We start from the raw sequence: 15,455 nt of genomic DNA on the forward strand, positions 1-15,455 counted from the left end.
AGGAACTGATATTGAATGACGGAGAGATGATATATCACATATATGTCTATCACTTTTTCTGCTGTTTACATGACAGCGGCTATTCTTAATTCAAATCATAGCTTGGATCAACTATAGAAAGTACTGTTCATATTGCAAGCATGAATTTCAAAGAGCAGATCAAAATAATTAGGCATCTATGTTCAAAATGAAATAAAAATCGCCTCTTTTGTAGAGCATTGGAACTGATTAACTCAACATTTAAACGTTACTTAACTCACAGTTCTCCCAACTTGGTGTCTGAACAGTTGAGGTTATAACTGTTTAAAATTGCTACACAACATTTAAGTGCTCAGCAACATTCAATATTCAATTTAAAAATGTTGATGCCAGCATTGATATTGTTACTAAATACTGACTGTAGTCGCTTCCTTCATGGCTCTCCGAGTCGTGAGGAAGAGCGAATTTTGTTAAAAACACACCAATGATCCAGTCTCGCTAACCCCGATTGCATTGACTTATACCGTTTCGTATTGTATTTTTAGATGTAATCACTTTAATCAACCTGTATCATCGCGACCAGGATTACAATAGCAAAAGCAGTCAATGAAGATCCTTCCATCCAAGCTGAACTTTGTAAAAATTTATTTTCAACAGAATTTAGTGACATTATTTTTCATATTCATTATAACACTTACACACAAGTGTGCAGCCGTCACGAATTGGGCGGGATAGTCCCGGATTTCAAGATATTGTTCCGCATGGCAAAACGTGCATTTACCAAATTGCTGATTGTTATTTCCAAATGCCCATATTTTACATCCATATTGTTCAAAATACTCATAAATGTTTTGAGTCATGCTGCCTTATCTCAGAACTAGGTGGTGAATGACAAATTGAACCAATTTATTCTGATTATCACGGTGCCCTTTTCGACTTCAATATGAGCCAGATCATGAATCCTTACGAAAAGTCTTACACAAAGTGTGCAAATATTTGGAAAACGTACATCGTTAATAGGTTTCTTGAGCGCGTCTCGCATTTGTCCTAAAACATCTGGGGCCCTATTCTCACAGTCACATCACCAAGTGACTAGAAAGAAATTTCCTTTTAGTCACGTGACGTGACTGAAAATAGGGCCCCTGGTCATTTTAACTTACACTAATGCATACACATACATCGAATAAGAATATTCCATAACAAAAAAAACTACACATACACGAACACAGAAACAGACACACCCAATATCACAGAAGTTTAAACGAGATGAAATTCCTCAAACATTCCCTCTGGTTTTATTTAAGAATATTTGCATAACCATCCTTCTACGAGAAAGGCGAAAGAACTCCTAAGCAGCTTTTATTTCTTTCGTAAGAATAAAATTAGAAAGCTTTATTCATTCAATCCATTTATTCATTCGAGAATTTCATGCAGTATTCACTTTCCTGAAATCGAATATAAGAAAAATAAAATCCAATCCGGTATCAATTTTAGATACTTTTTCTACAAAACCAGAAATGTTTTTATTCATTTGCATAGATCCGGTATGACTTTTTCCGCTATGTCCTTATTCAGTTTTATCAACAAAATATTCGCAAGTGTGTCCTCGCCTAAACCAGTTCGAAGATCTGACAACACAATTGCTAATGCACTATATGCTCTTTCCACGGTAACTTGAGTGGACGGTGTGGCAAAAATCACCATTGCAACGGCGTACAATTCCGGAAACATAGTTTTTCTTCCGACCCAATGACTCCATACATCAAAGGTGTGTGTTTGGCGTACTTCAGTTTCTAAAGCCTTCAGCTGTTTTTGGAAGTTAGACGAAATCGTGTCACATTCTGATATATAACCTCCAAACATCTCGGTTAAGTAATCATCTGTATCATCACTAGATTGCGATTGGTTTATTGATTTGGATAATTCAACAGCTGGTGTATTCAAATTACTTATCCGTTTCCATGTATCAACAATGAATTTCTGCGAAAATAATTATATTGTTATAATGTTATTAAAAGTTATCGTTTGATACATCTCAATAAACAAGGACCCATAATGCAATCCCGATTATTTCGGAAACCCAGTATCCCAACACTTGAAGAAGTGATGACTGCTATGCTGTGAACAACAATGTTTGTACTTGGAATTGGACCTTTCATGAGATGTGCATTGAGGTAATCCAAGATTGGAGTATGACAACGGTTGAGCTGCCCACAGACTCGGCAATAGGACACACGCCACATTAAATAATCACTATGGATTTGGTTGTAGCTGTTCACATGCGGCACAACATGTTGCCGCAGGTAAATAGCTAGAAAAAAATTCTAATGATTATTTAATGCATTGTGTTTCTGTTGCCTCGTATGTGGGCAGTTTTGAAGTCAGCATACTTAAATAATCTTTGGAAATCATACCTGAGCTTCTTCCTTTTCTTCGGCCTTTTGAATACCGTTGAATTCAAAAAATTGAATCGTGGATCGAGGTATAAACATGCTTTAAATACTTGATTTTCTTGAAGTTTATCGAGACGCTTGTTTAAAGCTGTGACCAATACATCGGAAAATGGATTTGCCTTCAACAATTTGACCTTCTTAATTGTAACCAACCAGTCCAAATAGAATTGTGAAAGTGTGTAGTGTGCCGATTGCATTTTGATCGTGCATTCATAAAACGGTTTGGTGGCTTCGACATAATCTTCTATAAATGTCATTTGTTCATCTGTAAAACCTAACAAAAAACTTATATGAAAATATCGACGACATTATAAAAAGCATACTCACTCAATTCACGATACTGTACTCCAAGAGAAATGAACAAAGATTTCTGCTGCAATATGCATGACAACATTTTATGCTTGGCTCCCCAACGTGTTTGTGACCAAAGCGGCGGAAGCTTAACCTTATGCTTTTCTATAAAATGTTTGTACTTGATTTGTCGCATGGCTTTTACAACATCGGTGACACCTTTCATATTCGGATCCACTTTGAGAAAAACATCGTTGATTGCAAGTTGCAATGTATGGGCGCTACACCTGACAAGAGATATTTGCTTCTCCAGCTCCTCGGAAAGCTTCTCAACAAGCGTTTCGGTCGCAGGGTCATCGGCAGTATCTACGAAATGGGTGTCACATATTGACTGCTCCAGAGTTTTTTGTAACTGTTTAACTGTAGCCAACATGTTGCTTCCATTGTCTGCGGTGACAGAAAAAACTTGTTCGACACTCAAACCATACATTTGAAGCACTTCGAGGACTTTATCCTTTAAAAATAAAGCTGTTTGCCGTTCATGGATTTCAATCATCGCTAAAATTATTAATTTTTTTTTTTAGAATATGTTTGCTAAGTTACAAAGAATAGCTTACCGATAGTTCTGATGACAACTTTGTCATTTAGTACATATTGAATGCTTATCCCTAAAATGTGCCTTCCATGGCGAGATGCACTATCGAGCATGACTGAAACCAGTTTACCTGATACTTCATTCGACAATGACTGGGCAGTGCGTAAGCCTCTCGTACCTGAAGGCATAAAATAGACCCCACTTGCGGTCCTTAGCTTCCTGCCCAGTAACTCCTAGCCCTGGCCTCCTCGTGGCGTCGACTGGGATACGAGTAACCTTAGTGAAGATCGGGTAACCAACCCCGGTGGGAACTTTGGTCGTATGCTGGCAGGGAAGGGGGGGTTACCCTTCTTCGGAAGGTGTAAACCTGTCCTGGTGCCCAGGTGGGACCTTAAGCAGTCCTGGCACGATGGCCCACCGGCGAGACAGGTGGTTGGCGTAGGCCCTATAAGCCACCCCTTAAAAAACCCACATAACGAACAATACAGAAGAGAATACGACCCAGAACAATCGGCAACGACCCAGGCGACGAATAAAGGATCACGATTGGAAACTCGGAACATGGAACTGCAGATCGCTCGGCTTCGCAGGATGTGACAGGATAATCTACGACGAGCTACACCCCCGCAACTTCGATATCGTGGCGCTGCAGGAACTTTGCTGGACGGGACAGAAGGTGTGGAAAAGCGGGCATCGAGCGGCTACCTTCTACCAGAGCTGTGGTACAACCAACGAGCTGGGAACCGGCTTCATAGTGCTGGGCAAGATGCGTGTGATCGGGTGGCAGCCGATCAACGCAAGGATGTGCAAGTTGAGGATCAAAGGCCGTTTCTTCAACTACAGCATCATCAACGTGCACTGCCCACACGAAGGGAGACCCGACGACGAGAAAGAAGCGTTCTACATGCAGCTGGAGCAGACATACGACGGTTGCCCTCTGCGAGACGTGAAAATTGTCATCGGCGACATGAACGCACAGGTAGGAAGGGAGGCAATGTACAGACCGGTGATCGGGCCTAACAGCCTGCATCCCGTATCAAATGACAACGGCCAACGATGTGTGAACTTCGCAGCCTCCCGTGGAATGGTAGTCCGAAGCACCTTCTTCCCTCGCAAAGATATCCACAAAGTCACCTGGAGATCACCGGACCAAGTAACAAAAAATCAAATCGACCACGTTCTAATCGACGGTAGATTCTTCTCGGACATCACAAACGTCCGCACTTATCGCAGTGCGAATATAGATTCGGACCACCACCTGGTTGCAGTATGCTTACGCTCAAAACTTTCGACAGTGCATAGCTCTCGTCGAAGCCGAACGCCGCGGCTAAACATCGAGCGGCTACAAGATGGCAGAGTGGCTCAAGAATACGCGCAGCAGCTGGAAGTGGCACTACCAACGGAAGAGCAGCTAGGCGCAGTTGCCCTTGAAGATAGCTGGAGAGATATCCGATCCGCCATAGGTAGCACCGCAGCCACTGCACTAGGTACGGTGGGCCCGGACCGAAGAAGCGACTGGTACGACGGCGAATGCGAGCAGTTAGTCGAAGAGAAGAATGCAGCATGGGCGAGAATGCTGCAACATCGCACGAGGGCGAACGAGGCGCGATATAAACAGGCACGGAACAGGCAGAACTCGGTTTTCCGGACCAAAAAGCGCCAGCAGAAAGACCGAGATCGCGAAGCGATGGAGCAGCTGTACCGCGCTAAAGACACACGGAAATTCTACGAGAAGTTGAACCGCTCGCGCAGGGGCCACGTACCACAGGCCGACATGTGCAGAGATACAAACGGGAATCTTCTCACGGACCAGTGTGAGGTGATCCAGAGGTGGCGGCAGCATTACGAAGAACACCTGAACGGCGATGCAGCAGACGACGAGGATGGCACGGTAACGCACCTGGGAGCACGCGCGGAAGACATTACACTACCGGCTCCGGATCTCCAAGAAATCCAGGAGGAGATTAGCCGGCTCAAAAATAATAAAGCCGCTGGGGTTGACCAAATACCAAGCGAGCTACTAAAACACGGTGGCGAGCCACTGGCTAAAGCGCTCCACTGGGTGATTACCAAGATTTGGGAGGAGGAGATTTTACCGGAGGAGTGGATGGAAGGTGTCGTGTGTCCTATCTACAAAAAGGGCGACAAGCTGGATTGCTGTAATTACCGAGCAATCACCCTGCTGAACGCCGCCTACAAGGTACTCTCCCAAATACTATGCCGTCGACTATCACCAATTGCAAGAGAGTTCGTGGGGCAGTACCAGGCGGGTTTCATGAGCGAACGATCTACCACGGACCAGGTGTTCGCTCTTCGTCAAGTACTGCAGAAATGCCGCGAGTACAATGTGCCCACACATCATTTGTTCATCGACTTCAAAGCCGCATACGACACTATCGATCGAGATCAGCTATGGCAGATTATGCACGAGTACGGATTCCCGGACAAACTGACGCGATTAGTGAAGGCGACGATGGATCGGGTGATGTGCGTAGTACGTGTCTCAGGGACGCTCTCGAGTCCCTTCGAATCACGCAGAGGGTTACGGCAAGGTGATGGTCTCTCGTGTCTGTTATTCAACATCGCGCTGGAAGGTGTAATAAGAAGAGCAGGGATCGACACGAGTGGTACGATTTTCACAAAGTCCGTTCAGCTACTTGGCTTCGCCGATGACGTTGATATTATTGCACGAAACTTTGAGAAGATGGAGGAAGCCTACATCAGACTGAAAAGAGAAGCCAAGCGCGTCGGACTTGCCATCAACACGTCGAAGACAATGTATATGATAGGAAGAGGTTCACGAGAAGAGAATGAGAACCGCCCGCTTCGAGTTTGCATCGGTGGCGACGAAATCGAGGTGGTTGAAGAGTTCGTGTACTTGGGCTCACTGGTGACCGCCGACAATGATACCAGCAGAGAGATTCGTAGACGTATCGTGGCAGGAAATCGTGCTTACTTTGGCCTCCGCAAGACACTTCGGTCGAACAGAGTTCACCGTCGTACGAAGTTGACCATCTACAAGACGCTGATTAGACCGGTAGTTCTCTACGGGCACGAGACCTGGACCATGCTCGTGGAGGACCAACGCGCACTTGGTGTCTTCGAACGGAAAGTGCTGCGTACCATCTACGGTGGAGTGCAGATGGAAGACGGCACATGGAGACGGCGAATGAACCATGAGTTGCATCAGCTGTTGGGGGAGCCGCCCATCTGTCATACCGCGAAAATCGGACGACTACGGTGGGCCGGGCACGTAGCCAGAATGTCGGACAATAGCCCGGTGAAAACGGTTCTCAATTGCAATCCGACCGGTACAAGAAGACGTGGCGCGCAGCGAGCACGATGGATCGACCAGGTGGAAGACGATTTGCGGACCCTTCGCAGATTGCGTGGCTGGCGACGCGCGGCCATGGACCGAGTGGAATGGAGGAATCTTTTGTATACGGCACAGGCCACTTCGGCCTTAAACTGTTAATAAATAAATAAATGATACTTCATTCTTTATAACAACCCTTGTCATTGCTGCAGTATTCTCCAGGTGTAGTTTGACGTTCACCCGAGTTATTACTATTCCCACCGCCGATGCCAATGGGTCCAACAGCATCTTCAAGCCATCCCAGTCGAAACATCCAAGTGGTAAATTATGCTGGGTTACTAATTTTAAACACGCTTCCAACACCATTCTTTTGTCCACTGCAACATGTCGTTGGGGGATAATTCGCTGCTTCTTCTGCGGTGGATCTTTTCGAGCAATGCCTCGACTCTCAGCTAGAACAGTATGTTTTGCCCGGAAGTGACGTATCATGTTTCCAGCATCGTACTTGACCTGGGTATAACGGCAGCGACTGTCCGGATCAATGCAACAGGAGAACTTATTGTCTTCTTTTCTGACCCACTTCTCAGCCAGTTCAACGTAACTATTTGGAATTAGACCCCTTTTGCACTTTTTACCAGTATTTGCGAACATAATGAGCACTATTTAAAAACAAATCACGGGTTCGCCTAGTATTGTGTTTACGGAGAGTTCGATTTGGTTGTTTACGGTAAGCTGACAGCATACCGGTAGCGGTTGACAGACAAAGCGGATATCAATTCAGCTTGCACCACTGTCATTCAGTCAGATAAGGTGACAGCACAATTGTCGATGTCAGTATCAAACTGACTGTTGGTTTGCAAAAGTGATAGTTGAATGCAAGAGTATATCAACTGTTCGATGACATAAGTGAAATTGTTCAGCTCTGGCGGTGATGCAGAGGAGACGCCTGAGCATGTGGTCCTCGAATGCCCGCGATTCGAGCACGAGCAAAACGGAATGAGCATCATTGTCGGTGAGGACGTTAACATGAACAATATTGTCCAAAGAATGTGCGCGGATAAAGAAAAATGGGACGCGGTGAACAGAACAGTCGTTCAAATCATGCCAGCGTTGCAACGAAGCTGGCGAGAGGAGCAACGACCATCAACGTAGCAGTACACGGCTTCGAGCCATCGAAGCTACGATGAATTGGAAGTTACACTCCAGCTGGAATCGCCGGATCGACCATGGTGTAGACTAGGTTCACCGACGGGAACCAGTTGAGTAGTACGCGACGTAGCACCGGGTTTGGGTCGTCGGGGCGCCAGTGAACCGGACGTCAGGCTTCACCGGAATCGCCGGACTGACCTCGACACACTACCGGGTAGCTCGAGAGTAGGCTAGATCCACCGCCGGGGATTAGATCGAGTAGACCGCTTCGTACAGCTAGCAGTGGGTCGTTGGGGCGCCAGTGAACCGGCAGCTACGCTCCACCCGGAATTGCTGGATGGACCTCAGCACCTACTGGCTGGCCCGTTGAGTAGGCTAGATTCACCGCCGGGAACTAGATCGAGTAGATCGAGACGAAGCGGTGAGCTAAATGGCTCACGGAAACGAACAACGGTATCGGCGGAAATCTACCGCTCGGTTTTGGGAGAACCTCTCTTGCCGGGGAATTCTCCGTCGGAGTAGACTAGGTCCATCGTCGGGGACTAGACCGAGTAGTTCGCGAACAAGTCTGGTGCTCAACGAGTAAACGGCGCTGAATGGTGCGAGAAGGGAGTTGCGGTGCTAACTGGCACAAGGGAGCCGAAGTTTGCCGCCCAGATTGTCTTCGTAGGGAAGAGCACTAAGTCTCGACTCACAGCCAGCTTTCCGACTGCCATGCAGAAATTGCCAGTCTGTGTGGATGGTGGAGAATTGGTGGTGTGTCGAGGAGTGGTGCTGTAACCCTACGGAAGGAAACGAACTAGTAAGTAGTTGAATTAGAGTGTGTGCTATGCACATGAAAACCCCTCCCCGAAGTAATGCCGTAAGGTAGTGCCGGGGAGGAATCAGGTTCTGGGCAAGAGCAGTGGTTTTTTAGCGGGTCGGGTGATGGCAGCCCAAACCCGTTCCCTGAGACATTCGGGTTTTTGTACATTTTCCCTCAGGTCTCAGGGTTTTCCTGAAATTTTTTTTACAGCTCTCTAAAAAAACATACACACACAGACATTTTCCGATCTCGACGAGTTGAGTCGAATGGTACATAACTCCCGGGATTAGATTGACGATTTTTAGAGTGATTGCATAACCTTTCTATATGAGAAAGGCAAAACGGTGCCAAAGTCCAAAAAAAGACATTTTTCGCCAAAAAAATTTTTTTCGAGCTTGCATCAAATCTCGATGTTTCATGCATTTTAAAGACATTTGGCATCAAAAATACAAATTCGATTAGAAAATTTTTCATTTCAGTTTATATGGGAATTTGATGTGTGGGCGCACTCTTCAACCCGTAATTCCGGAACCAGAAGTCCAATCAAAAACAAAAATCAATAGCAGCCGATGGGAAGGTTGTACCTTTCATTTAAGACCAATTGTGCATTTGTGTAAATCGGTCCAGCCATTTCTGAGAAACAGAGGTGACATTTTTTTCCACATACACACACATACATACACACAGACATTTTCCGATCTCGTCGAGCTGAGTGGAATGGTATATGACACCCGGCCCTCCGGGCCGGGATTAGCTTGACGATTTTTAGAGTGATTGCATAACCTTTCTATATGAGAAAGGCAAAAATATTGCAAATTTAAACTTGAAATAATTGCCAACTAGTTTCACAAAAATGTGTTTTTGAAATTATCAAACCCCTCAAAATCAATTTGGCACAACAAATTCTAAAGAAAAATAAAAATTCGCTTGGAATTTATTATTCGTGCTAAAAACTAAGATTTCAATATTAATTCGTCAAAAGGGCGAAAGAGTTTTTGTAAACAAACTTGTTTCGCTCATTAGTCCGCTGCAGAGTGGAATTTCATGAAAATATGCGTTAATGTAAATTTTTACCCTTCGTAGAAGTAATTTCAATTGTTTTCTGCTTTGAAATTATAGTAAATTAAGAGAAACCATCAAAATAAGGTTTGTTTACAAATCTTATTCGCCCTTTTGCAAATTTAATATAGATTTATTCGTGGTATAAAAAATAGACACTTTACGAAGCTCCGTAAGAGTAAGGTAAAGTAAAATTGCGGTCTTTTGTAGTCTTTGTACCCAAAAACCGAACAATAAACTCAGAAAGTATAGCAAATCAGTGATTTATAAGTTTAGAGTAAAACTTATTCCAAATTTAAATGAATAGGCGACCTATTTTGGCTAAATAAGCAATCTACAAAAACAGTTTCGAGTGATCAAAGTCACTCCGTTTTACGGTGCCCGAAAAGTGAAGTGTTATCCGACAGTAGTGTTTACGATATGATTACGATTCCTCTCCGACGGTGATTATTTCGAGAATTTCTACTCTTCCAACAGAAAGAGGAAACACCGCAACGACCAACAGAAATAAAGTGACACTTAGGGATCCGTCGCGTACAGTCTAATAAAGTAATTTTTAAACCGAACATAGACAAATACAGGGGAACAACAAGTTTGGTTTGATGACTTTCGTGATGTATCTGCCTTGAATGGCAGATGTAACAGCATGCTTCAAACCACAATGGTAACATGACCTAAATACATAATGTGTATAATCTTTGTAAGAATTTTGAGGTATGATTGTAAAACTGAACCCGGTCGGTCGTACCACGTCGTCAACTCATTTATGGTTAGCTAGATTATTCCAACCGAGTTTCGATGCTTTCATAAAAGGGAGGAATATTCTGTAAGACATTTAAGTCTATTAGAGCACAGATAATAGGCATGTAAGCTAGAACAAAATTTCCTTAAAAACCTGTGTAGACTTTGAAATTGATAAACGTTGGAAATCCGGGTTTCACTATTGCCATCTACGCAACTGTTTGCAGTCCTACAGCATTGCATCGTTCACTGCGCCACCTACAAACGTTTGTCAAACGTGTTTCAGACGTCTGATTTATGCGGAATTTCAGTAGCGGGTATTTACACACATTTGGAATCGAACCTAAACGTCTGTTATCTGTGATTAGAGTACGAACAAAACAGTTAAACCGCGTCATTTATTTCCAATTATTTTGAGCAAGTACTCAGATTGTAACCAGCTGAATAAATGTCTACCTTTTTACGTTTTATTAATACAACTGCTAATCTGTAAAAATACAAGCAATCAGCACTCCTTCTGCGAAACACCTGTTCCATCTCAACTGAATCGGTACAAATTCAAAGTTTCATTTCGCGTCCCTGGTGGCCTCACCTTGGTGGCGTAGTCGAGTGGCTATTGTATAAAGATTTGACGGCATCCCAGCCCAAATATGGTACACTCATCACGTGGCTGCGCCACAAAAATATGCTAGATTTGAAAGCTTTACTTTTGACCTAGACCTTGCGTTCACAATCGACACTTTGCTGGGCTTTGATCTGCTTGTAATGATATTCGTCTTGACACCAATCACATCTAATCTAATTATATTCGGTGCTTCACTAATTGAGGCACATTTAATTTAAGGTAACTTGATTTCCTATTTACGGCACGGATCCAGCAAAATCACTCATTTGCAAATCCTGCGTGTGCTTATAGTAATGAATTGCTTTTGTTTATGCTGCTGTCGTTCACTTTAACCTTGCTTGGCTTACCTTACAAAGTAAACGAGCGCGAAACTGACTATTCCGGCGGCCAGACAAATGCTGACAATCATAAACGAATCATCGGTTTTGTGGGCCATCGTGGCTGACGCTGCTGTTTCGATCGTACGGTCATCCGTGAATTTTCTCTCCTTACACAAAATAGTTGCGCGCGTCTGGTTACTAGCCTGGATCGCTTCGACGGTTAGGAAATTTAAACATCCAAATTAAAATGGATTCAAAACACCATTAATTAACTTTCACCTCAATGAGTTTCCAAGTGTTAGAACTCTAAACACAATTTCAAACGGCTAAATTTCTCACTATTCCAACTCGACAATTTTATGAAACTGCATTACGGTAATTTCTTGACCATTAAACTGCTACGATAACTAAAAACCACCAATCATATATTTTAGAGCAACTGAGTACTTCGCCGAGCTTAAAGCCCTACACAATCGAATGCCTCACATCACCATCGGCTTCGAATTCACTTCAATGTCACTAATTTGCTATTGCAAATCACATCACGTCCTGGTTTGCTCCGACCGAATGTGTACTGCGCGAGTACCTACTTATAGCGCGCAGTGATAGCAATTACATGCCCGTGCTGGAACATAAAGTTCGCGAAACACGCAGTCACCGCTCCAGCAAACTAACTACCAGAGGTGGTAAACACATTCATCGACCGGAAGGTTACACTGCCACTTGCCGAAAATAACACTGCGAAAGTTATCCACGCTCTTTCAGCGACCGAATACCGAATAGTCCAGCGAGAAGAAAGCTTACTTCCGTTCTGCAAGCGACTCTTATGGACGCCCAAGGGTAATAACGATTGGGCTCACGTTCGTCGCGATTATTGTTCCGGCGGTGATTTGAATCAAACGCTCTTCGCACGTCGACTGCTGTCGGGCAAATGAGCAGTTCGTAATCCGGGCGCGCGTGCCGAAGCAGATCGTGTTTGAATTAGTAATTCCGCGTGCTTCTACAGGTGCTACTAATAAGCATGCCACAGCAGGAGCCTTTAACGTTGCGTAGTTTCGTTAGTAATGAACCCTACATGAGCAGGTTACTTACTGCACAATTGGTTCGGCTGCTAGCCCACTGGGTGTTTCTTTAACGAAACGGGTGGCTCAGAACGAAGCGATACCTGGAATAAACCTGGTGACCATTTTATATGTTTTGGATGAAGGTCGACTGGAGTAACGTAAACGTTATGTTTTTGGCTATGCAATCTTCGCCCAACAAACAATTCAGTTGGACAATAGCTGAAACTGTTATTGTTTAGCGTATTTTCTCGGATCAGAGGCTTGTTCAGCTTTCGTTGTTTGTTGGGCGGTTTACAAAAACACTATTTTGTCTTCATCCAACGTTTCGGTATGTGTGGAACCTTTTTCAAGGACTCTAAAAAGAGGTTTATTGTGCTTTTATAGTGATTGTTACATTCATTTTTAGTGTTTTTTTTACCGATAATGTGTGTTCTAGAAAAACTCTAGAAAGAGAACTGCGGAGACTCCATTTTGGGTCGATTGGATTCAGGGTGGCCAGATAGAATTCCTTAATATCGGCAGGGTCACTAAAAGTTTATCGGTAGGGCGGGTTGTTGTCCCAAAAACGTAGTGTTGCCTATCCATATATCATTGGACGAGTTGCCATACAATGCTGGGGCATACGTTGCCAAAAATGCTGTTTTTTCTCCGCAGTTCTCTTACTATGAGTTTTTCTAGTGTGTTCCGTTGTCTGGTTTCTTGTAAGTTAACTTAAGTTCAATTGAAACGCACATCGCCATACAGCCATACCACAGACTAACAGACATAACACACAAAAACAAAGCTTCGCCCGCTTTAACGGTCATTTTAAATATATTTGTAGTTGGGACTGTGGTCATATTTGAAATTATGGCGCACCCTGACATATGCACAAGCATATGGGGGATAGACTACCAGTGAAAAATTGTTCCCAAACCTGAGGGGTAACCCACCAGTAAATGAGTGTTTGGGACTGTGAATAAAAGGTGGAGCTAGTGTTCTGGGAAAATTGTCGGATCGATGTTTTTGAGGGAATTCCCTCATAGTGTTATGTCTGTTAGTCTGTGGCCATACTCTATATAAACTCAAGCAACTTTCATATTGTATATGTACTTTGTCAGCTGGTTGAAATCTGACTATCCCGAATTCCGAGGTAAAAAAGACGAGCGTTTCGTTATGAAAATTGATGCGCACACGATCAAAGCGGCTACATGTAAGTACACGGAAAGAAGTGTTCTGTGAAAATTCATTTTCCAAACGGGTAAACTTGATTCCAACAACTGGACAGACAAATGACAATCGCTTGATGCAAAACAAGAAACCGGACAACAGAACACAGATTATCGATAAAAAAAACATTAAAAATCAATGTAACAATCACTTTCAAAACACAATAAACCTGTTTTTAGAGTCCTTGAAAAATGTTCCAAACGAACCGAAACGTCGGTTGAAGACAAAAAACTGTTTTTGTAAACCGAAGACTTCATAGCCAAACACATAACCTCATTTTATGTATTATCTGTCTATTTATCTCATTCGCAACAAATTTCTTTTTTCTTAGAAGAATCTGCACGTGATTTTCTGTATCTATAACTTTTTGAATAATAGCAGAACCACATAGTTTACAAGATGAAACTGCAAGCATGTAGAAATAATCCACATTTTTCTCTCTATCAAGATTCCATTTCACGAACACGCAATCGGTGGAACATTTGAATGGCTATCGTCCAAAAGGGGCTAACCCACATTTTAACATTGAAAATGTCTTATTGTACTATCTGGGGCAGGGTGTCATTCTAAAATCTAAAATCAAACGATGTCACGTTTTTGCATCACTATTTTGAACGCTAATAACTTTGTTATTTATGAACGGATTTCCGTCTGATTATCACCAAACAATTCGGAATTAACTGAAATTATGTTTTATTGCTATAGTGTTTTTGTTTTTCAATAATACACTATTGAAAAACAAGCAAAAATGAACAGATCTCGAAAACGTGAAAACTCCCATACATCAGTCAATCTATCCCCGGCAGAGCCTTCAATAGGGAGCAGCTTAGTAATTCAAACGAACACGAAAAGTTATAAATAAATATGCCGTGTGCCTGTTTGAATCAGTTGTTGCTCTTTTGCCAGACAAATAACATCGTGCCTATAGCGTCTCGTACGACAGATTTGAGCACCCAGCACACTACGCTTCTATGAATGACGTCATCCTCGTTTATTTAAAGAATATCATTCCTTGAGCGACTCCCGTCGGGTCGTAATGAACAGCAGTAGCAATCAGGGATGCCACATTTAAATCTGTGTGTCGGCCAAAAAAATCTTTTTACCATCTGTGATGACAAAAAAAGGAAAAAAATCTGTGAAAATTTGTGATAAATTTTCAAAATTTGATAAAGTGAATTTCAAAATGATCCATCGAGGGATTCGAGAGAAATTGCGATTTGAAGTTTTATGACACGTTTCATAAGGCTACCAGCAAACACCCACGGGTTTGGTCCTATCTCCATAATCAAAAAAAAATTGTCTGCTTATTTAGTACATGGCATTCGAAAGATATAGTAATCAAGTATATCCCCTGAAAGTTTGAAAATATTTCATTGACGGAATCGAAATTTATAACGGTTTGGATGTGGTATGCGGTCATAGATGGGTTTTCTACCAGACTTAAAGCGTGAATCCATGTTTGTCCATTGACTATTTAGATCGTTTATACGTGTCGCGGTTTTTAAAGGAAAACCTTACCTTTTAATTACATAAATATAATGTACAAAAGGTGTTATTTATATGGTGCACTGAAAAATATGAAAATAGGGTTGTCTACCAAACGCTAAATATAATGTGTAAAATAAAAAAAATGGATTAAAGTTGGAATGTTTACTTCAAAAGGTAATATCTCAATGGTTTATTGACCGATTCTTATTATTTTTTCATTATTGAACAGGTAGACGTTTCATCGTCAATTTTAATTAAGAATATAAAATAGAGTCATCTACATCAATAAATAGACAATATAATTGATCTCAACTATATGTATTATCATTATTTAGTAATTATTTTTGTATTAAAAATAGCG

The 15,455-nt window shown here is 42.6% G+C and overlaps 1 protein-coding gene across 1 annotated transcript in view; it reads right to left on the reverse strand.

The window, feature by feature from the left end:
* LOC131690639 (retinol dehydrogenase 12-like) overlaps positions 1 to 12,250 on the reverse strand; it is a 34,539-nt gene extending 22,289 nt beyond the window's left edge. Inside the window, exon 1 of the mRNA XM_058976559.1 lies at positions 11,361 to 12,250. Coding sequence (XP_058832542.1) covers positions 11,361 to 11,449 — 89 coding nt within the window. The 5' untranslated portion in view covers positions 11,450 to 12,250. The remainder of the gene's footprint in view (positions 1 to 11,360) is intronic.
* Between the last annotated feature and the right edge of the window lie 3,205 nt (positions 12,251 to 15,455).

Source organism: Topomyia yanbarensis, chromosome 3 (genome assembly GCF_030247195.1).
Source record: "Topomyia yanbarensis strain Yona2022 chromosome 3, ASM3024719v1, whole genome shotgun sequence".
NCBI lineage: Eukaryota > Metazoa > Arthropoda > Insecta > Diptera > Culicidae > Topomyia > Topomyia yanbarensis.